The sequence below is a fragment of the Notolepis coatsorum genome (assembly GCF_963971535.1).
Source record: "Notolepis coatsorum genome assembly, chromosome: 14".
NCBI lineage: Eukaryota > Metazoa > Chordata > Actinopteri > Aulopiformes > Paralepididae > Notolepis > Notolepis coatsorum.
The window spans coordinates 93,682,770-93,709,280 of record NC_140178.1 but is presented as its reverse complement, the minus strand read 5'-3'; the positions used below and the strand labels follow the sequence as shown (position 1 = coordinate 93,709,280).

Genomic DNA, 26,511 nt, shown 5'->3' with positions numbered 1-26,511 from the left:
TGTTGTGAAGAAGGCACGGCAACACCTCTACTTCCTCAGGCGCCTAAGGAAGTTCCAAGTCAGTCAGAAGATCCTTAAGAACTTCTACTCATGTACAATAGAGAGCATCCTGACTGGCAACATCACCTCCTGGTTTGGGAACAGCACCGCACAAGACTGTAGCAGACTACAGAGCGTGGCCCGTTCAGCCGAACGCACAATTGGAGGGGGGCTTCCCACTCTCCAGAACATTTACAACAAGCGGTGCATGGGTAAGGCTAAGAGAATTATCAAAGACTCCAGCCACCCAAACAACTGCCTCTTTGAACTGCTGCGGTCAGGCAAGTGATACCGGAGTCTCATGGCAAGCACAGAAAGACTCAGAAGAAGCTTCTATCCCCAGGCCATCAGGATGCTTAACGAACAATAACACTATGTAACAACCATCAAATGCACTCACAGCACACGCATCCACACGCACACACTCACTTTAAACAAACAACTCACTGCAGCACCCACTTACACACTTTAGAACACCTAAACACACTTTATATTTATTGGTAAAGAATTTGCACTACAACCCATACCTCATTACACCTTACTGTAAATTGTACCTAAACTGTACCTCATCCCATTTCTGCTTTGCACTATATAGTATATTGTATATTAGTATATTGTATGGTAACTCAGTTACTTCTACTCTGCATTGAACATTGTACATATGTACATACTGAACACTTGTGCCTACGTACGTAACTTCTATTTTATACTTGCTATACTTATTTGATTTTATTTTATACTTGTCTATTTTGTCTAGCACAGTCTCTGGAGCGTAACAGAAAGAAGCATTTTGTATAAAAGTATTCTGTACTTCTGTATGACAACTAATAAAGAAACTTGAACTTGAAACTTGAACTTGAGTTCCAAGACAAACTGACTGAAACAGCTGGTCTCACCACCTCGCATTTAAATGCAGCAGGCATGAATTACTAATTTTAACTGAACTTCGTATTCCTTATTCTTAGTGTTGTATGACAGTAACTGGAAATAGTCAAAGGCCAGTTACACAAACAGAAGCATTCCATACACACCCGAGGAGTGATGTATTAGGCTACAGCAAAGACCACAGTACCAAAGTAAACTGAATGGTTTCTAGGTGCCCTGGTGGACTTGAGGGGCAACTTTAGCTTAGCTTAGCCTAGTAGTAGAGACTAGAGGTGGACCTTCTAGCTTTTGGTGGTTTATCAATTCATCGTTAATTTTATATCTTGGCTTTCTTTATTTAGTAAAGCAGCAAAGTACAGATAGGTGGTTGTGTGGTGCGAAGTGATTCACGTTGCATAGCAGCGTGAGCTGTGATTGGTCGACTTTTGTGGGGACAGACAGACAGACAGACAGACAGACAGACAGACAGACAGACAGACAGACAGACAGACAGACAGACAGACAGACAGACAGACAGACAGACAGACAGACAGACAGACAGACAGACAGACAGACAGACAGACAGACAGACTGTCTGTCTGTCTGTCTGTCTGTCTGTCTGTCTGTCTGTCCCCACAAAAGTCGACTAATCACAGCTCAGGCTGTCCATACGTACATCCGTCCGTCCGTCCGTCCGTCCGTCCGTCCGTCCGTCCGTCCGCCCGCCCGCCCGCCCGCCCCAATCTGGTGACAGCTCAATACACCCCAGAGTCTGTCACAATACACACACACACACACACACACACACTGGTCGACTTTTGTGGGGACAGACATATATACATACTGAAGGATATGGAGGTTTTTCAGTGTATGTAATGTCACGCAGGGGCGGGGCTAGGGGGTGGCTACTTGGGCTCAAGCCCCGAATGTTTTCTGAAAAGCCCTGAATCTATTTAAAAAAAATTTTTTTTTTTTTTTTTTTTTGGACAATTAATCATTGTTACATGAAAATATGTTTGCACCAGATTTAGCAGAAGCTAATTTCCATCTGTAGTCTATCCAGCTGCTAACTGTATTTGAGTGAGTTAAGTCTTGGTGTTATGGTAGACTCAGACCTAAGCTTCACAATCAACAAGTTGACAAAAACATAATTCTTCCACCTTAGAAACATAGCTTTTGAGATCTCAGACCCATCCCCAGTGATAACACAGGCTGCCAGCATGTCTTTATGAATGGAAATATCGAATAAAAGAAACAACGATGAAAACCCGACTATACTCTGGTTTTCGGGGGTCCTGGCGCTCAACGTTCGGCGAGTTAACCCTAGATCTTAGATCCTAATATGAAAAACAATGTGATTTAATGTTCTATGTCTTACCTTGACTTTGTCTATTTTACTGCTATCTATTTTATGCTTTATATGTCTGCACTTTATGCATTGCTCTTGATCTGCCAATGTTGTGCTCATTTTATGCCTGTCTTTTTTACTGCTGTGAAGCACTTTGAGCTGCAATTCTTGTATGAAAGGTGCTATACAAACACAGTGTATTATTATTATTATTATTATTATTATTATTATTATTATAAATTATTATAGTTTGCTTCATTAATTAAAGGGTGTGAATTTAAGTGTTCTCTAGTGCCTTTTGTCTGCTTTAAGGTGGTGGTATAAGTTAAAGGTTGTGGTGTCGAAGTAAAAAAAATCCTGGGGTCAGAGACAGCGCGTCACATAGAGGTGGGAGAGGGGCGGGCCTGTCATTGATGATAATGATGATGATGATCATTATAATGTGAATCTTTTCGGGTGTGAGTTAGAACAGGACACAGCGTGATACGAGCAGACGTGGAGAGAGGGACTAGATGGTGGTGGGAGGGGCCTCCCCCCCCCCCCCCTCCTATGCTTCAGCTAACAAAGAAGGGTTTTGGTTAACGACAAGGCCTCAGCCACCATTGGACTAACAGCAGACAAGACGATAGAATAATGAATTTAGTGTTCCATCAAAGACTGTTCAAGGACAATACGAGATGGGTAACATCTGAGGCTTTTTGTTTATGTAATAAACCACGGGTTCCAAGAAAGGTAACATGTCTGACGGTGTGAATTATTATGATTACGGATTGCATTAAAGGGGAATGACCACGATGTACAGCCAGTATGAGAAGACCTCGGAGAAAATAAACACAATGCAGAACTACACAACGACAACGATGGAGAGGTGATAAGTGGCTGATTGTGGTTTGCCAGAATCCAACATACATACATACATACATACATACATACATACATACATACATACATACATACATACATACATACATACATACATACATACATACATACATACATACATACATACATACATACATACATACATACATACATACATACATACATACATACATACATACATACATACATACATACATACATACATACATAGACCACCCCTGTAGACAGCTATATGTTTGTGCATGTCCATTCTACATGTGTGTCCCTGTCCTCTTACCTGGAATATTGCTATCCAGGCATAGGCAATGTTGTCAAAGTTGATGGCTCCCTTGTGAGGGTTGATGTCACCATTGCGACAGGTGTTGTAGTACTGGTTCCAATTCACACAGCCATTTGTGCTGGCTCCGCCTACCAGAGGAGGAGCGTCCAATGAGCACTCGGTCCCGCCCTCGCTGTATTTGGGGACGTCCTTGCAAAGCTGCATTCCATTCCGAGCAGAGCAGATGAACGGGACGTCTTCACCATCCTCTGACATGTAGTAAGGGCTTATTGAGAGGTTGTCATTCCTGTAAAAGAGAACCATATAAAATTGTTCAAAGACATTTAGAATCCTAGCCCAGCAAGCCAGACCTCCCTCGCAGCAAGGTTGAGTAGGAGAGGATTTGATCTACCATTCTCAAAGTCTGGACTTCATGTTTTGGAACAAAACAAGCTCCACACTGAGCTAATACATGTTAATAATTTTCTTTTAGTAATAGCCTCCTCAATTCTGATCTAATACATGTTAATAGTTTTATTTTAGTAATAACCTCCTCAGTTCTGATCTAATACATGGTAATCGTTTTTTTTAGTAATAACCTCCTCAGTTCTGATCTAATACATGTTAATAGTTTCATGTGTCTTGTGGGAACTATCGCTTTAAGATTAAAAGATAATTTCCTCCCTGTAAAGACAATTAGAGTCAATTGTCTCCTTAGCCCACCTCTGACCTCTGACCTGTGGTGTTCACTAGATATTCATGTCACGGCTATAATCAGAGACCACAGATGAGTCAAACAATTAACAATTACGTTACTCCTGTCTCAGCACTAAGGTCTACTTCTAAAAAGGTCAACCCGCAATAATATTGGTTCTACCTTCCATTGAATTAAGATCAGCACTATCCTGGGCTTTTATTTTAATCAGTTTATAACTTATGCTTCACATTCACCCATTCACTCACACATTCACAGACCGACAGTGGAAGCAACCATGCAAGGAGCAGTTAGGGGTCAAGACTTGTGTCTTGCTCAAGGACACCTCAACACGCTGGTGGGAGGAGCTGGTGTGTGTGTTTATCTACACTATAAGGCTGTGTAGTTTGCACATCATCAGAGAGAGAGAGAGAGAGAGAGAGAGAGAGAGAGAGAGAGAGAGAGAGAGAGAGAGAGAGAGAGAGAGAGGGGGGGGGGGTAGAGAGAGAGGGGGGCCAGAGAGACAGAGAGAGACCGATAAAGAGAGATAGAATTAGGACAGAACCCAACAAGGAAAGGGAATGATGAGCAAAGAAAGAAAGAAAGAAAGAACGAAGAAAGAAAGAAAGAAAGAAAGAAAGAAAGAAAGAAAGAAAGAAAGAAAGAAAGAAAGAAAGAAAGAAAGAAAGAAAGAAAGAAAGAAAGAAAGAAAGAAAGAAAGAAAGAAAGAAAGAAGAAGAAATCATTAATATCAATGGAAAGAAAAATACTGTAGTTCTTCCATTTCTTGACCACATTATGTCGAGAGAGAGAGAGAGAGAGAGAGAGAGAGAGAGAGAGAGAGAGAGAGAGAGAGAGAGAGAGAGAGAGAGAGAGAGAGAGAGAGAGAGAGAGAGAGAGAGAGAGAGAAAGAGAGAGAGAGAAAGAGAGAGAGAGAGAGAGAGAGATAGAGAGAGCTTTGATGATGGACAGACAGATCCTTACTTTATGATGTCCTCGCCCAGGAAACAGCGATTCCTCAGTAGCCCCGACCACAGCTGGACTCCCACGATGCCGAAGATGAGGAAGACGAAGAAACAGAAGAGGAGGACGTTACCCAGCATGGAGAGAGTGTCCAGCAGCAGAGTCACCAGGATACGCATACCTGGACACACACACACACACACACACACACACACACACAAACATTAATAATCCCATCAAATAGCGACCTATAGGCAAAAGAGCCCCACTTAGTAACTTATACTGTGAATGTATCTCAGACCCCTGAGATGTGGCCAGCAGTAACAACCCCCCAACACTGAAACCAACATTTCAATAGTTATTAGTGTAGACTACAGTTATATAATTAGTTTACTATGCTGGATGGAATTCTACTATTTATGCATTTAGATTACCATGTGCATATTTCTGCAGAGCTTATTCTCTCAATGTAGATGCTTTGGCAGTTTTACATTACATTTACATTTAGTTATTTAGCTTTTGTCCAAAGCAACTTACAGCAACTTGTATGTTTCATCTGGACCCAAGATGGCACTGTGAACACACTCTCTGAACCAAGCTCCGCTGCCAATCTTAGTTTTTATTAGTGAACATGTAATTACAGTTCTGAAGTCAGCCGGGATGTCCTGATGGACAACTTTCATGGTTATAAACTGCAAGAGATGATCTGAAAGTCAGTATTATGGATGAAGATGAGTTTCAACCAAACCACCTCCAAGCAAGAAGGAAAAAACCCGACAACCCTTATGTATTTATTTCTCCAGACTTGTTCAGCTGAGCAACATTCGATCCAACCAGTTGGAATCACTGATTCAAGAAAACAAAACCGAGATAGTGGACCTGAATAAAAAGGTCCAGTCCGTCTGTGAGGAAATCAACTCAGTGTGAGCAACTTCACCAGGAAGAGAGAAAGCGCATTGACATCATGGAGACAGGAATCTGGAGAGGTTTGGATTTGGAGAGGAAGTCTCACTTTGGAACCTTGGGCTCAACGGCTGGAAAAGATAACGAACCGGTAGGTGCGAATGGAGGTGATCAAAACATGCCAGGCTGGGCGGCTAGGTGGTGTAGTGGGCAAAGTCGCTCGCCACCAACGCTGGAGACGCTGGGTTCGAGCCCAGCTCTCGGCGTTGCTATCAGCTTGGCTGGTCGCTCATACTAACACAATTGGCAGTGTTAGGGGTGGGAAAGCTGATGGGTGGGTCCTGGGCGTTGTGGACAGCGACCCCTACAGTTCGGTCGGGGCGCCTGCACAGCAAGGGTAGGATCTGGAGGGAGGTAGTGCAGCCTCCCACACGTTACACTCTCCCAGTGAGAATCTGCGCTGCCAGGCTGGCTGCTGGCTGGCTGCACATGCGTCGGAGGAAAGCATGCGACAGTCTCCGGCCTCCCGGACCAACAGTAGGGTGGGGTGCGCAACAACCAGGAAGGGGGTTGGGAATTGGCATAACGACTAACAGTGGGATGGGAGAAAAAACGAAAAAAAAGAGGGGGGGGGGGAGATAGTAAAAAAAAAAAAACATGACAGAGGAGAAGAAGCGCCTACCAGAGGTGATTGACAGTTGACATAGTCCACCGCCTTGGTGCAAAGAATGCAAATCAGGCCCAGAAGTGTTAGTATCCTGTTCTCATCCCAGGTTCACAGAACAGCCGTCTGGGCGGCAACCAAAAACTGTCCATACCTGCATGATAATGACCTGCACTTTGCTGAGGACCTTTGCAAAATCGACAGGGAGAATCGGAAGAAGTTGTGGCCGGCGATGGAAGCGGTCCTTGCATTTCAGGTAATGAAAAGTCACTTTTTAATTTGATATGTTTCTAAATCAAAATCAAATCAAATGTAAATTTCTGGAGGTCACAGTGGGGAAACAAAATCTGGCTCTTACATGGGTCAGAACATTCAGCAGGTGTGGGCAGATTGAAAAACAACTTTACAGGTAACATACTACACTCACATATTGATATAAAAGGTAATTAATTATATATGCCAAGTAATTGAATTTACTTCCCACTGTAATATACCGGTGCCACGTCACCCCCTGTGACTTTCCGCCTTTTTCTATTTACTCATTGCGCATGCGCTATGTTCATTCTAGCCAGTGCCCGTAGTGTTAAGAACAGTCTCCCTCTCCTGTTCACCTGGCCGCATTATATTCATCCATTGTGTTCTGTTGTGCGTCATTGACCCAGCAAGTTTATACCAGCCTTGTGCTGTTCCTCTGCGGAATATGCATGTCCTGTTTGGGAGAGATCCATGCCAAGAAACCTGACCCAGTGTTGAACAACACCTCACCTGATCACTGGCTGCTTGAAACCCACCATCAAGCAACCTGCACCTCCTCGCAGGAATTGCCCCTGCTGACATCACCAACACAGGCAACCTGCACCTCCTCGCTGGCATTGCCCCTGCTGCTGACATCACCAACACAGGCAACCTGCACCTCCTCGCTGGCATTGCCCCTGCTGCTGACATCACCAACACATGCAACCTGCACCTCCTCGCTGGCATTGCCCCTGCTGACATCACCAACACAGGCAACCTGCACCTCCTTGCTGGCATTGCCCCTGCTGCTGACATCACCAACACAGGCAACCTGCACCTCCTCGCTGGCATTGCCCCTGCTGTAGGAAGCCGTCGGTCTTGCTGAGTTTGTTATTTGAACCGAAGATAATGGACTCTGTTTTGCCCATGTGTTGCTGGTGTTCACAGGCGTTTGCCTGACCGCAGCAGCATGAACAGGCTGTTGTTGGGGTGGTGAGGGTCTTTCATTATTCTGCAGGCTCTGGATTTGCACCTCTTGTTGTATAGGACTTGCAGGGGTGGTAGTGCAATACCCGTGGTACGCTCGGCTGAGCGCACCACTCTCTGTAGGGCCTTCTTGTCCTGCGCCATGCTGATTCCATACCAGGCAGTGATGTTTCCAGTCAGGATGCTCTCTACAGCTCCGGAGTAGAAGGACTGGAGTATCTTCCCAGATACTCTGAACTTCCTTAACTGTCTCAGGTGGTAGAGGCGCTGTTTTGTCTTTTTTACGACTGAGTCTATGTGTGTTGTCCATGTCAGATCCTCTGAGATGTGGACCCCCAGGTACTTGAAGCTGCGCACCCTGTCCACGGTAGCCCCGTTTATCCTCAGTGGTGTGTGTGTCTACTGCTGTCTCCTCCTAAAATCCACGATCAGCTCCTTGGTTTTACCAATGTTCAGGAGCAGGCTGTTGTCCTGGCACCAGCGTTCCAGTACCTCAACCTCCTCCCGGTAGGCCTTCTCGTCGTTGTCCGAGATCAGCCCCACCACCACTGTGTCGTCCGCAAACTTCACTATGGAGTTGGAGCTGAACTTGGCCACACAGTCATGTGTGTATAGTGAGTACAGCAGGGGGCTCAGAACACAGCCCTGGGGGGACCCGATGCTCAGGGTGATGGTGTTGGAGGTCTGACCCCCCACCCTGACCGCCTGGGGCCTTTCACTCAGAAAGTCCAGTATCCAGGCGCTCAGAGCGGAGCTCAGACCCAGCTCGATCAGCTTGTCCACCAGTCTGGTGGGGACTATGGTGTTGAACGCTGAGCTGTAGTCAATGAACAACAGTCTCACATAGCCCCCCTTCTGACGGTCTAGGTGAGAGAGGGTGCTGTGCAGTACTTGGGAGACCGCATCGTCAGTGGACCTGCAAATTGCATAGGGTCCATATCACTGGGGAGGGAGGCACAAATGTGATCCTTGACCAGCCTCTCAAAACATTTCATGGCCACAGAGGTGAGTGCCACCGGTCTGTAGTCATTGAGACCTGTTGGGGAGGGTTTCTTTGGTACCGGGATAATGGTAGACATCTTGAAGCAGGCAGGGACCACTGACTCCGCCAGGGATCGATTAAATATGGTGGTGAACACAGGGGCTAGCTGGTTAGCACAGGACTTAAGTATGCGTCCTGTTATTCCATCTGGGCCAGCAGCCCAGTCTTGCACGAGGACCAATCAGCATGGGTATGGGCAGGTTCATTTTCCATTGATGGGGATTTGATTGGCTGTTTTTAAATAAAGTGCGGCCGCAGGATTAATAATGTTAACGTTAGTTCGGCCAGAGAAACAAATATACTAATTAAAATGGTTGGAGCTGCGAGATTTGTACTTTGTAGGTCTGCATTTTAAATGTAAGGAGTAAAAAGTATGTTTTTTTCTCTGAAATGTGAGTACAAATAAATTGAGTAAAAGTATTGTCGTGGAAATATATTATCATACCATTGTGGAGTTGTATTGAGAGGGCGCTTTATCATATATCAGCGTAATGTGTGCATCTCTCTTTAAGAGAAGCACACATTAGCCAGTCAAAACAATATTGTTATGAACCATGGTTGCCTTCTCAGTATCCTTGTAAGTGTATTAAACCCTAAATGCTATAAGGCCATAAGTCACACTGTTATGGGAACCGCTTCGTTTCCTTGTAAGGCAGCCATAATAGTCATTTTAGCCAGCGCTCCTGGTCATTTTCGAGCCTCTCCTACGTCATATGTTTATATCAATTGTGTATCAAATGTGGTTTCAACCGGGACGTCTGTCTCACTTTGTGGTCAGACGTTGTTTACACTGGTCTGATTTCCAACTGAGCATTCCTTATCATGATCAAGTAAGGAATAAAATCTATCTTCTATTTCTTATTCAACTTTGGACTCAGAAGTTATTTGCTCATATTATATTATAAATCTCCCATTACAGTATACAAACCTAATAATACCTGAGTAAAGTACAAATCCCCAAAAACAGTACTTAAGTATTGTAACAAAGTACAATTACTCAAGTACTTTACACCCCTGATAATGAGCTTGTTCTCCTGACTTACTTGGCACTCTGTTGATAGTCCTCAGTGGCCGGAGGACCCTGACTATACGAAGGGCCGTCATGAAGTCATTTCCATCCAGACAATACTCAATCATCCTACAGAACAAAAACACACACAACATTTACATGTATATACACTACAGTGTGTACACACACACACACACTCAGGTACACATGCAGCAAAGTAGAGTGTGGCCTTTGCCGCAGTCGGGAAGGCGCTGGCCAAATCTGTTACCGGGTTACGCTCACAATAACAATACTCTCCGGTTACACCAATGTAGCCAAATCGATTTAGACTTTTTGTCTCTCCCGACTGGATTTGGCAAAGTCTTGATTTCTCAACAAGAAGAGGACGTATGTGACGTACACCGCACTTACATATGTAATAAAATACATAGTATTTCTAGATCTACTGTTACTGTTTAATGTTATGATTAAAGCAGTGATTCAAGTTTCTTTAATAGTTGTCATACAGAAGTACAGAATACTTTCATACAAAATGCTTCTTACTGTTACGCTCCAGAGACTGTGCTAGACAAGATAGTATCAAATAACATAGTATAGCATGTAATTTAGAAGAAGAAAATGAGGTCACAGTGTTCGGTATAGACATATGTACAATGTTCTGAGTTACCATATAATATACAATACTATGCAGTGTACTAATGTACAGTACTATCTAGTGCAAAGCAGAAATGGGATGAGGTACAATTTAGGTACAATTTACAGTAAGGTGTACGAGTTGTAGTGCAATCCTTCATCAATAAATATAAAGTGTGTGGAGTGGGTGCTACAGTGTGTTTGTTTAAAGTGAGTGTGTGCGTGTGGATGTGTGTGCTATGTGCGTTTGGTGGTTGTTGTTGTGTAGTGTTCATTGTTCGTTTAGCAGCCTGATGGCCTGGGGATAGAAGCTTCTTCTGAGTCTTTCTGTGCTCGCCTTGAGACTCCGGTATCGCTTGCCTGACCGCAGCAGTTCAAAGAGGCAGTTGTTCGGGTGACTGGAGTCTTTAATGATTCTCTTAGCCTTGCCCTTGCAACGCTTGTTGTAAATGTTCTGGAGGGTGGGGAGCCCCCCTCCAATTGTGCGTTCGGCTGAACGTGTCACTCTTTGTAGTCTGCTTCGGTCTTGTGCAGTGCTATTCCCAAACCAGGAGGTGATGATGCCGGTCAAGATGCTCTCTATTGTACATGAGTAGAAGTTCTTAAGGATCTTCTGACTGACTTGGAACTTCCTTAGGCGCCTGAGGAAGTAGAGGCGTTGTCGTGCCTTCTTCACAACACTGTCAATGTGTGTGGTCCATGTCAAGTCCTCGGATATGTAGGCTCCGAGGTACTTAAAGCTGTTGACTCTCTCAACCGGTGCCCCGTCGATGCTGAGGGGGCTGTAGTCCTTGACCCCCGACCTCCTGAAGTCCACAATCATCTCCTTTGTTTTCCCGACGTTCAGGGAGAGGCTGTTTTCCTGGCACCATCCCGCCAGGACCTTGACCTCTTCCAGGTAGGCCCTCTCGTCGTTGGCAGAGATCAGGCCCACCACCACTGTGTCGTCAGCAAATTTGATGATTGTATTGCTACTCCGCTGAGCCACACAGTCGTGTGTGTACAGGGAGTAGAGGAGGGGACTCAGAACACAGCCCTGGGGGGCCCCTATGTTGAGGGTGATGGATGAGGAGGTGCAGTTGCCTGCTCTCACCACCTGGGGTCTGCCAGTCAGGAAGTCCAAGACCCACTGGCAGAGGTCATAGTTCAAGCCCAGGTCCCTGAGCTTGGCTATGAGTATGGAGGGGACTAAGCAGTGTTGTTTGCTATTTGGCAGTCAACCTCGTATTGTACTGTAAATATCTATGCATTTCAACGGATCTTAGCGGATCGTTAAAACATGATTCTAAGTAGTGTTGTTCTGTTTACTGTATGTGAAGTGGACTTGTGGGGACTCTTTTATAATCACAGGCAGAGATGATCACTCTCATGTCCTATGTCTAATTAAAATAATGTGCAACATCAGAAGACAAATCAACTGGCTGCCCTGGACTCCTACTTTGGGATAAATAAATTTTTGGGACATGGAAATGTAGGGTTTGTGAAATAATATTTAATGATTATCTTGTATCTTCATTTGGACCCCCAGAAATATTAGTAATCATGTGTTATGCATGTCAAATGTCAAGTGTGTGTGTGTGTGTGTGTATGTGTATGTGTATCTGTATGTGTATGTGTGTGTGTGTGTGTGTGTGTGTGTGTGTGTGTGTGTGTGTGTGTGTGTGTGTGTGTGTGTGTGTGTGTGTGTGTGTGTGTGTGTGTGTGTGTGTGTGTGTGTGTGTGTGTGTGTGTGTGTGTGTGTGTGTGTGTGTGTGTGTGTGTGTGTGTGCATTTGTTTTTGTGTTTATGTGCTCATTCAACTTCAATGACAGTGAAGTTAACTGTGTGTTTTCTTTTTTTTAAATTGTCCATTTGCATGTTCTTGGTATCTGATTCTAGGGACATCTATGGATCTCAGGGAATCTATTCCCAGTGTCAGAAATGTTGTGTCTGTTACTAGGCTTGAGTACATTGTAATGAACCAAATGAGAATATCAATTCAATTATTATTATTATTATTTTTTTTTTATCTTTGACTGTGAATAACACCATGCTAAAATTGACCAGACCTGAAAAATCTAAGCAAATTAATAAAGGGAAGATGATTAAACAGAAGGTTTTGTAGATACAGTACTGAATTCTGCCATCCGGACACATGCAATTTGAAATATGATTATAGAATATATAATATCAGGCCTAAAATGGTTATGCGATTAAAATGCAAATCCTGTAATTAATTAGATCAATGTTTTTAATCGCCTGACAGCACTAGTTTTAAGATCACAGGAAAATGAATGGCTAGGGCATTGTGGGATACATACCCTGCCACAACGATGAAGAAGTCCAGACGGTTCCAGGTGTCGCCAAGGTAACACTTGGAGCCCCAGATCCCCAGCGCCACCATCTTGATAACCATCTCCACCGCGAAGAACGCAAAGATGCAGTGTTCCAGAACCTGGACACATGACAGAGAGGAGGCTTTTATATGATCAGGAAGGTTTGACGTTTACATGATCAGGAAGGTTTGGTGTTGACATGATCAGGAAGGTTTGATGTTGACATGATCAGGATGGTTTGATGTTGACATGATCAGGATGGTTTGATGTTGACATGATCAGGAAGGTTTGATGTTTACATGATCAGGAAGGATGGATGTTTACATGAATTAACAAAGAAGGAAGGAAGCAAGAAAGTAAGAAAGAAAGAAAGAAAGAAAGAAAGAAAGAAAGAAAGAAAGAAAGAAAGAAAGAAAGAAAGAAAGAAAGAAAGAAAGAAAGAAAGAAAGAAAGAAAGAAAGAAAGAAAGAAAGAAAGAAAGAAAGAAAGAAAGAAAGAAAGAAAGAAAGAAAGAAGAAACTTACATAATGCTTTATGTTGACAAAAACAACAACTGGCTCAATCATTACAACCAAACAGAAGTTGAAAAAGGATACAAGACAACAATACCATCAGAATGAGCCTTGACTCCACATCTGTAAAGATTCCCAACTTAAAGAAACTGTGGCTTTGTCTCTGCCTGAATGATGTATCTGGATGATGAGTATTTGTCTGGATGATGAGTATTTGTCTGAATAGTGAGTATTTGTCTGAATGATGAGTATTTGTCTGAATGGTGAGTATTTGTCTGAATGGTGAGTATTTGTCTGAATGGTGAGTATTTGTCTGAATGGTGAGTATTTGTCTGGATGGTGAGTATTTGTCTGAATGGTGAGTATTTGTCTGAATGGTGAGTATTTGTCTGAATGGTGAGTATTTGTCTGGATGGTGAGTATTTGTCTGAATGGTGAGTATTTGTCTGGATGGTGAGTATTTGTCTGAATGGTGAGTATTTGTCTGAATGGTGAGTATTTGTCTGAATGGTGAGTATTTGTCTGAATGGTGAGTATTTGTCTGAATGGTGAGTATTTGTCTGAATGATGAGCCTCATCTTCGTTAGCTATGCTCTGCTCAGCAGGGGGCAGCTATGGTCTGGCATGACTGGATTTGTGCTTTGCATTAATTGGACATCCAGCCTAATGCCTGTATGTGAAAATAAAAGAGCACATCCCACAGACCTAGAATCAGCCACGACGAGCTTCAGAATTAGAGAACTAGAGAACCAGGAATGACTACGGACAACTGAATGTTTAATTTCTGTTCTTCTTTCAATCTCGTATTTTTTTTAAACAGATAACAATTGAATGCTCTGGTTATCAAAACACAATCCCGAAGGAGAAAAAAAAGAAGAAATACGAGAAACAGTCTCAATCCCAGGGTAGGTTCGTTGAGCAAGAATGCACATACACTTTTATGCAAGACACTTTCTGTAAATAATTGACTATTTTATCTTACCCCGACGCTCGATTGTCCAAATCACCATGACAACAGATCAAAAAGTTTGAGCCTGGTCGAGAGCAGGCTTAAGTTCAGTTAGCTGGATGAACCATGGCCACGCCCCCGCAAAGAAATGACAGCTCGCTTCCTGAAATGATTCTCACAGTCTAGGATCTGCATTATACCATTCTGAATTACGTTTTTGTGCTTCATTCTTCCAGAGGGGGCTTTTGAAATGTAAAATAGACCCAAAATGCTGATACTAAATTCACGTTGTCCTAAATAATGCACGTTATATATACCGTGGCGCTCGCTAGGTGCGATGTACACATTATGTGGTTATTTTAACAACGCGCAGCATTGCAAATGTGAATCCTGCAGGGATATTTTTAATGATTGAAACCTATCGCTCGTTTGGCTCTGATTCCTTTCATATTCTCCGCTGTGGGAGCGCCTGGATTGTGTTTCATTCAAGCATAAAATTGAAGTGTCTATGTGTGGATTGTGGTTTTTGTGGATTATGAATTACGAGGAATCTGAGGATTGTTGAATTGTATCATCACTCACACGTTATTGTGATATTGTAACTGGGATTAATGCATTTGAGAATAAAGAGATAAAACTTCATTCAAAAGAAAAATATTCTAAACACGGGTCTCTTGTCAATTGATGGTCTTGGATACACAATGGATATATCCTGTCTGGCACAGTGGTCCAACGGCAGTGTTCACTCCTGGCAAGCCGGCGACCCGGGTTAGAGACCCCGCGTTTCCAATATGATTTTTTTGGAATATAATATTAATGATTATACGCGAAAGTAGCCTAGTTTTAAGTTAAAATATTATAAATCTACATGCATTGAGGATGTCATTCTTTATATAGCTCTCAACGTGCACCAAATTGAAGTATTTACATTTCAAAAAGAAAGCTAGAAGAAGTGGGATTCGAACGCGGGTCGTCCGTGTGAAAGACAAAATGCTCGACCATCAGACCACGGTGGCAGACAAATGAAACATCAACCATACATCCATCAATGGATAAGAGAGCCGTATCCTTATTCTGAAACTGTTGAACTAATTATTTTCGCTAGCAAAATCTCATTTGATTATCCATTCCATGAACCTACTGCCAGCAGGGCACGTTTAAAGAAATATAATCTGATTGATTGATTGGGGTAATGAGGGACTTAAAATTTGCCTATAGATTATGCATTTAACTTGTCGGCGAGGCTATTGAGCCGTACTGCAATCTGTTAATAAAGTTTTAAATCAATCAATCAATCAATGCCGTTAGAAAATCAGGATCTCTGCTCTCGACACTTGCTGCCTTCTCGGCTGAGGCGGGCGCGCGCACTGATCCTGAGTATCAAGTCTGGTTCGAGTTAACGAGACTGAATCCACCTTCGAGGAACAGGAAAATCCCGGCTTCAAACATCGGGTTAATTGAATCTGGATAATGGGACTCTTGATCGACTTAGTTGAACCAGGTACGGGGAATAGGGCCCTGAGAAAGACGTTTGTCTTGTTTCCATCAGGGTCCCCCCTATAAGCAGGGGTGGGGGAAAGAGTGAAATAATCTCATTGATGACTTTCTTCCACAGCCACATCCGTGCTAGAGAGTTTTTTTTGTGTTTTTAGTTCTTTCTTTACCTCTTTTTATCTTAATATTTGTGCACAATGCAGATGGGTCTGATTGATATTGTTGTTGTTTTTTGTTTTTTTTCCCCAGCAGCATCTATGCTGTGTGTTTGAATATTTTGCGGATGTGTTTTTCAACAACCTCGGTGTGGGGGGGATGGGGTGGGAATGAGGGAGGGGAAGGGGAAATGAGGGAAAAAAAGAAAAAAGATGGAAAATGTATGTGTTACGGACGGTGTCCTTATGTATGTATATAGAGGGAGTAATGCATGTTATCTGTTGTATATATAGGCATGTTTTGTTTGTTGTTGTCTTGTCTCCCTCTTGTGTCTACATATCCCATTCTCAGGTGTCTCCCAGTCCCAGTTGCAGCTGGTCAATCAGCAACTCACCCCAGTGCAACGGCAGGTGAAACTGATTCTGCAATCAACATCCACTCTCCCTTCATATACCCTTTTTGTTTCAGTGTTAGTGAGCTCCCTGGTTCGTTTGGTCTGTGTGTGGTGGTAACTATACTTGGTCTGTGTGTGGTGGTAATTATACTTGGTCTGTGTCTGTGTGGGAGCTCATTTTGGTATGTCTTCGGTATAGAGCTGGTGAAGGCTCTGGCACTTTGTGCTGTCAGTTAGTTTAGGTCTTTAGTATAGTTTTGTGCTGTTTGTGTTCTGTAGAGCTGTGGCCTGTTTGGCATTAGTTTAGTATTTGTACATTTCTGTTTTGTTTCTAACGTGTATTTATTCCTCGTCACCCAGCCTATGGTGATTGCTTTGCTTTGTATTCATCTTTTGTTTTGCACACAGGGACATTGAGGACAGGAAGATACCCTGGGTCTACATTTTGCATCACGTAGGTGACCTACTGTTAAAGACACCAGCTTTAGAAGTGAGCACCACCACCTGTACTTTGGGGCGTCCGCGCCTGTAAGGGGGGGTGGGCTTTTATTTCTTTTTGATATTTCATTTGGTGCTCACTAGTAAGTCCTCTTTGCTCTCTGTGTTGCCAAGTTTTGTGTTTGTAAAATAAATATTATTATTTTGCAATTTGTCTCTTGCGTTTTGTGTCACTGCACCCTCACCTACCCTGTCTGTGGCCTTGTGTTGCGTCTCCCCACTGGGGTACGTAACAGTATGATTTTTTTTTTGATCCACATTTTCTCCCATTTTCTATATTTTCTCCCATCCCAATTTCGTATCATCCAATTCAACCCTCCCCTGTCACGAACGCTGTTTCTTGCCTCCCACAAGCCGGCTGCAATGTGGACTAAGTCATACATAGCACAAGTCCCCTCCGGTACTTGAGGTAACAGCAGTCGCATCTTTTCACCTGCGCAGCTCGATCTCTCAGTGGTGAGGAGTAACGCGTGGGAGGCTCACGCTGCCCCCGACACTTCCTGATTCCACTGCGCAGGCGCACCAACCGACCTGTAGGAGTCGCTGTCCACAACGCCCGATCCCCACCCATCAGTTTCCCACCCCCTAATACGGCCAATGTGTATTAGTATGAACGACCAGCTAAACTGAAAGCAAATGTGGAGCGCTGGGCTCGAACAGGCAAGCCCAGCGTCTCCAGATTTCGTGGCGAGCGCCTTGCCCACTACGCCACGTAGCCGCCCCAGGGTACGTAACAGTATGATATTGTCAATTGTAAATGTTAAAAATTATTTTCCTGCAATAAAGAAAAAAAAAAGAAAAAAAAATCCCCCCCCTCACGAATCTACAGTGTCACCTAACCCCCCCCCCCCCTTTAGCTCTATCAACCCTGCTCCCCCCCCCCTTCTAATCCATATCGCTAGCCTCATACGACAGCAGCCCAAGTCATCCTCCAAGACTGTTGGAAATGAGCCTCGGAAGTCAGTCACATGTCATACGAGTGAAAGTCAGTCACAAGTCATAGGCAAATGAGTTAGGCAAATGGGGATTTTTTTTTAAAGTAACAAGTGTTCTGACTGCAGAGGACATAGGCAATAAGCCAGGAAGATGCAGCAATGTGAGGAGAACAGTCGGGTAGAAATCTCAATTTGACAAAAAAAGGAACAACCTAGGCAACTACTGTATGAGGCCTACGATATATTGATCCGTCAACCATAAGGGTTGGCTTCACATACTTACAACCTAATCTAATATTATCCCCAGTTGGAGACATAGGAACATAGGTTCCTAAGGCTGTCCCATCCTTGCTCCCCCCTCTATTATCCCCCCATTAGTCCTTAAATATTCCTTATAAAAATAAAAGCAACACCAGCAACCTAAAAAAAAACACAAAATACTAATATAACCTCGGTACAACCGCATAAGCAAAACATAATTATAATAACTGTGGCCCACATTAAACGTAGGCCAAATGCCAAAACAACAACAACCGTGAACAGGCCTCTTAGCTGAGACATTGTGGGAAAAGAAAGGCTAGCTTGAATGAGCATAATGTAGTCCTGCACACACGAGGTTAGCCCTGATGTGACAGAGAATAATGTAATTCACGCAAATGGCCGTGTTCAGTTATCTCCCATGGATACGTGCAGCACTCCAGCAATTGACCAGCTAGCTTAATTTAACAAAGAAAAAAGGAATTAAATAAACATAGGGCCAGCTTAGCCTGTCGAAATAGCAAACAGTGTCATTCCACATACTTGTTGTGACTATTCGCTCAAATGCCCAGTTAGCTTGAATGAGCACATGTAGCATTTAGCAATTGTCCAGCTAGCTTGGTTAAACAAACCTAGGTTAGCCTAGCCTGTTACGATAGCACACAGTGTCATTCAATGTAATTGTTGAGTAACTGGAGTGCGTACATGTCAGCTAGTTTCACATACTCCTTCGCCATTATTAGCGGCCATATCTGATGGTGTTCTTCTTCCTTCATTTTCACAGAGAGTCTGGCTGGGTATAGCAAAGTTGGGCGAAGGCCTAACTTCCACAACCGGGCCATGACATCTCAATCACCCTCTCCATGACCAAGTCAATTGCCGTCCTGATTTCCAACGTAACCTTTCGTCCAAAGCTCTCGAATAGCTCATTTACCGTCCTGGCAGATTCAACCGCAGCTTCAGCTATTAGTCTGCGAATGGTATCAAGGATCGTGTCACTCAGTTCGACCGAGGGAGAACCGCTAGCAGATTGCTTCGTCTCTCCCCCCCCCCCCCCCCCCCCCCCCTGAGTCATCGAACGTTTAGCTGTCATCTCCAATGCTCAAAAAACTTGTATACTCGACGTATCTAACTAAGTAATATGAAAAAAATATATATAAAATATTGACTAATGGGTAAAAGTGTGATAAAATAACATAATTTGGGGAGCAGGAAACACGTCCTCACCCTATGCCCACCTCATTTTATATTTAATTTGATCCTACTACTACATATTGTTACCATTCTGGTATTCATTGTCGTTTCTTAATTGAGTCTGAGCTTGAAATAAAGAACTTGAATTTGATGCTTCCAGCGACGCCCTGGGGCGACAGTAGAGGTAGAGCACTCGTCTGGTAATCCGGAGGTTCCCGGTTCAATTCCCGCTTCTCCCGAGCAGCATGTCGATGTGTCCTTGAGCAAGACACTTAACCCCTAATTGCTCCCGATGAGCAGGTTGGCTCCTTGCATGGTTGCCTCTGCCATCGGTGTGCGAATGTGTGAGTGAATGGGTTAAAATGTGAGGAACAAATTGTAAAGCGCTTTGGATAAAAGCGCTATATAAATGCAGCCATTTACCATTTACCTGCTTCACACACACACAGTTCCACACATTCACATCTGGGAGCTGCCCAGTACAACCACTTAAGGGCCTTGACACTGAACTTTAATCAGCTGCACTGTGATTGTTCACATACTTGCTTGCATATTTTGCATGTACCTTAAGGATTAAATTAAAAGCAAGTTTACCAAGACCTAACAGTCTACTGTTAACCACTGAGCAACTTTAAATGTTTCAAAGTCATTCCCCTGTACGGTTGTACCCAGGGCCGCCTCAGGGGGTGTGCGAGCAGTGCGGTCGCACAGGGCCTCGCGGGAAGGGGGGCCTTGCACACAAAAAATTAAAAAAAAAATTAAAATAAATATCTTTTATTTATAATTTTTTTTTTTTATTTAATTTATTTTTAATTTTTTTAATTTTTTTTTGCGGGGCCCCCCTTTCCGCGAGGCCCTTTTTCATCACAGACCTAAAATCTAGTTTATCTTATATGCTTATATATTTCACATTAGACACGTTTGTAGAATGTGTCTGACTTGTTCCTGGCTCTGCGGCTCTGCAGCAGACATACTCACTATTGGAGCTCTGGGGCTCTGCAGCAGACATACTATTGGTTTCAACGAAGGGAGGGGTTACATGTGTACAGTCGGCCGGCGTGCGTCAGCTGCGTTTGACTATTTCGCGCGTGCAGCATTGGAGGTTATGCTTAGTTATGCCAGCCAAGACGAAGAGGACGGTCATTCGGCAGATGGACTGAAGATGAAAGTTGTTGCATGTTAGACAGTTCAGTCAGGCTAGCCATGTTGGCTTAGCTAAAGGCAGGGACAGCTAGTTAGCTTTAGCTACGTTATAATATCGAGTGCTAGCGTGTGGTTCAGTCGGGATAGCCATGATGATGTCGGCTAGTAGCTAGCTTAGCTAAAGGCTAACTAGCGTTAGCTAACCTAGAGAGAGCGCGTGCAGCATTGTTATGCCAAGATGAAGAGGACGGTCATTCGGCAGATGAACTTCGTCAACTCCACGCGGTTGTCTCCATCCTCTTGGACGTTTGGTGAGTTTTTAATGCACTCTATTCTATTCCCGCCGTGGATATATCTCTCTCTCTCTCTCGGGCCGGCTAGCTATCGTGGCTAAGGCTAACGTTATGTTGGCTAACGTTATGTTGAGCCAAGCGGGCCGGCTAGCTAACGTAGCTAACGTTATATTGAGCCAAACGGGCCGGCTAGCTGTTGTAGCTAATGTTATATTGAGCCAAGCGGGCCGGCTAGCTAACGTAGCTAACGTTATATTGAGCGAAACGGGCCGGCTAGCTGTTGTAGCTAATGTTATATTGAGCCAAAGCGGGCCGGCTAGCTAACATAGCTAACGTTATATTGAGCCAAACGGGCCGGCTAGCTGTTGTAGCTAACGGTGTGTACCTGGTGTCAGTACCTGGCTACTCTATTTGCAGTTAGCCTATTTAGCTGATGTCGGCCGTTGGCTCCTTGCTACTTTGTTTTCTCTGGTATAGACCCTCTTCTCTTTGGATTTAAGTGTTGATCTTTGTCCTTTTGGATCTATGTATATTCATGTTGCCTTTGTGAAGTTATCTTTTCCTTCTGTTTTGTTCTTCCATTAAAAGTTGAATATCCTTTAGGGGCTCATCTTAGCTGTCTTGCTTATCTCTCTCATACATGCTCTCTCTCTAACACACACACAGACATGCTCTCTCTCTCTAACACACAAACACACATGCTCTCTCTCTCTCTTTCTAACACACACAGACATGCTCTATATCTCTCTCTAACACACAAAATGACATGCTCTCTGGGGGAGCTCCAGTAGCTCACCACGTACCGCGAGTGCTATTTCAGCGCCGTGGACAACCGCGCTCGCGCGGATCTGGGGCTGAGCGCGTTCGAATCCCGGACGGCAGCCGTGCCTTTCCCAGAGTGTCTTTCCCCCCATCTGAACCCTTTCAGCCTGCTTCTGTCGGTCGAACTTGACCAAGTATGAATGCGACGAAAAAGCGATAAACGCTAAAAAGAACCAGCTGACTGGTCAAAGTTTAAAAAAAAAAAAATGACATGCTCTCTCTCTCTATATTTCTCTCTCTTTCTAACACACATATACATGCTCTCTCTCTAACACACACACAAACAGACATGCTCTCTCTCTATCTCTCTCTTTCTAACACACACAGACATGCTCTATCTATCTCTCTCTCTTTAATTCAAATGGGCTTTATTTCACATTCTTGTATTTCTCCCAGTAGGTATGGGAGTTTTGAGTTATTGTCCATGTTTTCAAAGTCTCTTTGGGTGTTTGCAATTTGTGGGAAGTATATGTCTTGGTATAGTGGGCAGGTTGTTAAGAAGTGGAGCTCGGTTTCCACCTCATCTTGTGTGCAGTGGGTCTGTCTTCGCTTGGGAGCCAGGTCTGCCTATGGCGGCCTTTCTCGATGGCTAGGCTGTGCTCGCTGAGTCTGTACCTAGTCAAGGATCTTCTTAGTATTGGGTCAGTCACAGTGCTCAGGTATTCTGCCACTGTGTACTCTCTGTTTAGGGCCAAATAGCATTTCAATTTGCTCTGGTTTTGGGTTGTTTCTTTCCAATGTCTCTCTCTCTCTCTCTCTCTCTCTCTCTCTCTCTCTCTCTCTCTCTCTGGCCTTGCTCTGGTGGAGGGTCAGGGGGCATTGCCGGGTCTGTGCAGCGATAACACTGTATATTGACTGTAGAACGGGAGCTCTCTCTCGCTCTCTCGCTTTCTCTCTTGCTATATGTTGACTGTATCATGCCCAGCCTCGGGCAGCGCTATTATTTAAGAATATGTTGACTGTATGAAAAAAAAAAGAAAAAAAAATTATATATATTTCTTTTTTCTTTTTACCTTTTAGGGGGGGGGGGGGGGGGGCTCGCGTTTAAAACTCCGCACAGGGCCTCGCATTTCTCCCAGGCGGCCCTGGTTGTACCTACTATTACCAAGTATACAGGGAGAATGACAACACTGTGATGTACTCATTTTAACCAGTGGCGGTGTTTGTCCTTTGCATTGTAAGAAATGCAGCCTATGGAACCAAACAGGTTACTCCTATGACTAACTGCTAATAATTGCTAACTGCCAAATAAAAATGGGTCTCATTCCCGAATATTTTCCAAAGAGTTCTCTTGGAAGACTTATCTTGGAACCGATTGAGACAGAATCAATGACAAGTTCACTCTGAGTCCCCAACGTGCTGGGAATATGTCTTGAGTGGCTCAAACGGTCGCACCTGTGATATCTGCGTTGGGGAATGGCACCATGTGTAAAACGCGAATGCGCCTCCCCGTTCAGGTCATTTGCATACAAAACAACGCCTCCAGAGCTCCTTATAAGGCAACTAATGATGCAGCCATGTGAAAATGGACGCGGAAGTGCTTTGCGACCCATCGAAATTAGATTAAATTAATGTATTGGCATCATATATAGTACAGCTCGTGGTGCGCGCGCACACACACACACACACACGCACGCGCGAGCAGTACTGTAGTCAATATCAGTTTAATTGATTAATGATATATTCGAAGGAATGCAGGTTTATAGCTATATCAAACAAAGGTCTGTCCCATTGTATACCAATCAATGGGATATATTGCATGTTGACCTGCATTCTTTCAAATGTATAATTAATCATTAAAACAGATATGTAACAAATAAGAAATACAAATTCCACAGAAGGCATTAAATAATTATTATTTTCAATCATTTCACAATAATTGCATAATTGTGTTTGAATATTTGAGTAATTAAAGTAATTATACATTTGTCCAAAATAGCTGGTTCAGATATGGTTAATCCAGCTGCCCTGTGATCAGATGAATCCATATTATTAATTGTTCCGACATCAAATGCGTAATTTCTTATCGTACAAATATCGTCATATTTATTTTAATTATGATTAAGTAATTAATTCCAAGGAGGCCTGTAGCGTTGACATGAAGGAATCACTATGAGAACACAGTCAATCAGTCAATCAATCAATCATAAGTGTGCTCCTCAGCACTCTTAAATTCTGCTCATTTAAACAATCTGACCCACCTGTAGGATGACGCACCGCTCCGACTGACATTGGAAGTCCTCACAAGGCTGGAACATCGCCAGAGTCACACAGTTTAGCAGGATCGCCAGCATGGACACACGCTCGAACCATGTGGACGGAGTGGTTAAGGCCAACATAGATATGGTGCAATAATGGTCATTATGGACATTTCAAAAATATACTGCAAGGTAGAGAGAGAGAGAGATGGTGAGATAGGTAGAGAGAGAGAGATTGTGATATGGGTGGAGACTGGAGAGATTGTGAGATAGGTAGAGAGAGATGGTGAGATAGGTAGAGAGGGAGATTGTGAGATAGGTAGAGATAGATGGTGAGATAGAGAGAGCGGTGGTGAGATAGGTAGATAAAGTAGGAGAGATACATAGTGAAATGGGAGAGACAGGGAAAGCGAACGTGAGAGAGAGAGAAAGGGAGAGAGAGGTAGAGACAGAGAAGGAGAGAAGACAGAGAGAGTAGTAAAACAGTCCTAAATCACATAAACAAACCAAAACAAAATGATACTGAGGTCGCTTTCACACAGGGGCTGTTTGGTCCGGACTTTCGGACCAGAATTCGATAGTCCGGTTTTTCGGGTCTGTGTGAATGCGCGTCGAACTCGGTCCGCGGACCAAACAGGCGAACTCTGGTCCGCCTGAAAACGTAGGTCTCGGTTCGGCTTCATCGAACCAAACGCGAACCAAATATAGGAAGTGATTATTATTACCACTGCTCGCAGCACTCACTGCAAAACAAGCACACTGCATCTAATCTATCTATCTATCTATCTATCTATCTATCTATCTATCTATCTATCTATCTATCTATCTATCTATCTATCTATCTATCTATCTATCTATCTATCTATCTATATATCTGTGCATCTTGGGAAGAAGGAAGAAAAAACGCGGTTTATTATTATTACCGAGGCGCGCGGCTTATTATATTATTAATAAAACAGCTACTTGTGGGCACTCATAAAAACACTGTGGTCTACAAGTTGTTTAGCGAGAGGATGGTGGTAATGTGCTTCAATAGAACAATGGATCAATGCCATGTCAAAACTCGGCTCCGCTGATCTGGAGGACTCCGCAGTCCACACACAGACACACACACGCGCGCGCGCGCACACACGGGATCGCAGCCACACACACATTTCCACTGTCCAATAGACAAGCGCCCTTTTCGACCGCGTGACATTGTTCAGAAGGTCCGGTCCGCCGGACAGATATCTGTGTGAACGCAGGCGAACCAAATGAAGAATGCAACAATGTTGCAACTTCACCCCCAGAACCGCACCGAGTCCACCAAAACTATATGTGAAAGCGACCTGAGGCTGCTTTTTCACTACTTTAGTTTGGCTTGTGGCCCAGATACACACCTACACACACTAAAGCAATAAAGGCTGTGTGCTAATGTCACATTACCAGTTGTGTAAAAGGATCAGAGTTACAGACCAGGCAACCAAATGACCAGAGTTACAGACCAGGCAGCCAAAGGACCAGAGTTACAGACCAGGCAACCAAAGGACCAGAGTTACAGACCAGGCAGCCAAAGGACCAGAGTTACAGACCAGGCAGCCAAAGGACCAGAGTTACAGACCAGGCAGCCAAAGGACCAGAGTTACAGACCAGGCAGCCAAAGGACCAGAGTTACAGACCAGGCAGCCAAAGGACCAGAGTTACAGACCAGGCAGCCAAAGGACCAGAGTTACAGACCAGGCAGCCAAGGACCAGAGTTACAGACCAGGCAGCCAAAGGACCAGAGTTACAGACCAGGCAGCCAAAGGACCAGAGTTACAGACCAGGCAGCCAAAGGACCAGAGTTACAGACCAGGCAGCCAAATGACCAGAGTTACAGACCAGGCAGCCAAAGGACCAGAGTTACAGACCAGGCAGCCAAAGGACCAGAGTTACAGACCAGGCAGCCAAAGGACCAGAGTTACAGACCAGGCAGCCAAAGGACCAGAGTTACAGACCAGGCAGCCAAAGGACTTTTTTCAGGCTCACCACCAGGACGTCCCCTGGCTCCTCGCTGGTGCGGTGGCTTCTTCACACACAAGACTCACAGCAGACAGCTGTCTTCAGGGAACAAGTATTAAGCTCTTTGAACCTAACCAGACACTCTATACCCAAGTAAAAAGCACTTCTGGAACTGAGTCAAACGCTTCATGCGGGGAAAGGTCACAAGATATTTGGTACATTTAGGTTTGATCTGGACTCGGACAGGGACAGTATTATTGGCAGTGGAACTTTATACTGTAGGTTACAGAGCTCAAAATATAAACAATAGACTGATGTGTTTGGACTTACCAAGTGTGAGGCACGACTACTAGATTGTCAAGCAGTGAAAGGAAACGGTTCCCAGGTATTTTAGGCTTACCATGTCTCACCATGTCTCACCATGTCTCACCATGTGTCTCACCATGTCTCACCATGTCTCACCCAGTGGCGAATCCTTGTGGAAGCCAACGGAAGCCATGCCTCCCTATATTCATATCAATTCATATCAAATTATGAAATATGAAAAAAAAAAAAAAAAAAAAAATATAATTTTTTTTTAATATAGTTTACATTCTTTTTCATCTGTGCATTTGTGTTTTTTTTTTTTTTTTTTTAATGTCTCCCTCTTCTCCTTCTCACTCCCTCTAACACACTGTCAGACTGTGCTCACTACTGCAGCTAGTATAGGAGAGAAGCAGTGGGTAGGTCTCTTTCTCCAGGCTTCCAGCATTATAGAGTGAGTCCAAACTCCAAATCCGATCCTAGCCAATCAGATTCGAGCTGACTGCCACTGTGCCACACCCTAAAAGTTTAAAACGGAGCTGGGAG

General features: G+C 43.9%; 1 protein-coding gene across 1 annotated transcript in view; it reads right to left on the bottom strand.

The window, feature by feature from the left end:
* The window catches only part of cacna1ha (calcium channel, voltage-dependent, T type, alpha 1H subunit a), a gene marked incomplete at its 3' end in the record, with an annotated part of 143,189 nt that extends 119,396 nt beyond the window's left edge, over positions 1-23,793 (bottom strand). The window contains exons 1-5 of the mRNA XM_084329211.1: positions 23,686-23,793; positions 12,822-12,955; positions 9,923-10,017; positions 5,071-5,230; positions 3,411-3,699 (exon numbers count right to left, since the gene is read on the bottom strand). Coding sequence (XP_084185337.1) covers positions 3,411-3,699; positions 5,071-5,230; positions 9,923-10,017; positions 12,822-12,955; positions 23,686-23,778 — 771 coding nt within the window. The 5' untranslated portion in view covers positions 23,779-23,793. The remainder of the gene's footprint in view (positions 1-3,410; positions 3,700-5,070; positions 5,231-9,922; positions 10,018-12,821; positions 12,956-23,685) is intronic.
* Positions 23,794-26,511: the final 2,718 nt, after the last annotated feature.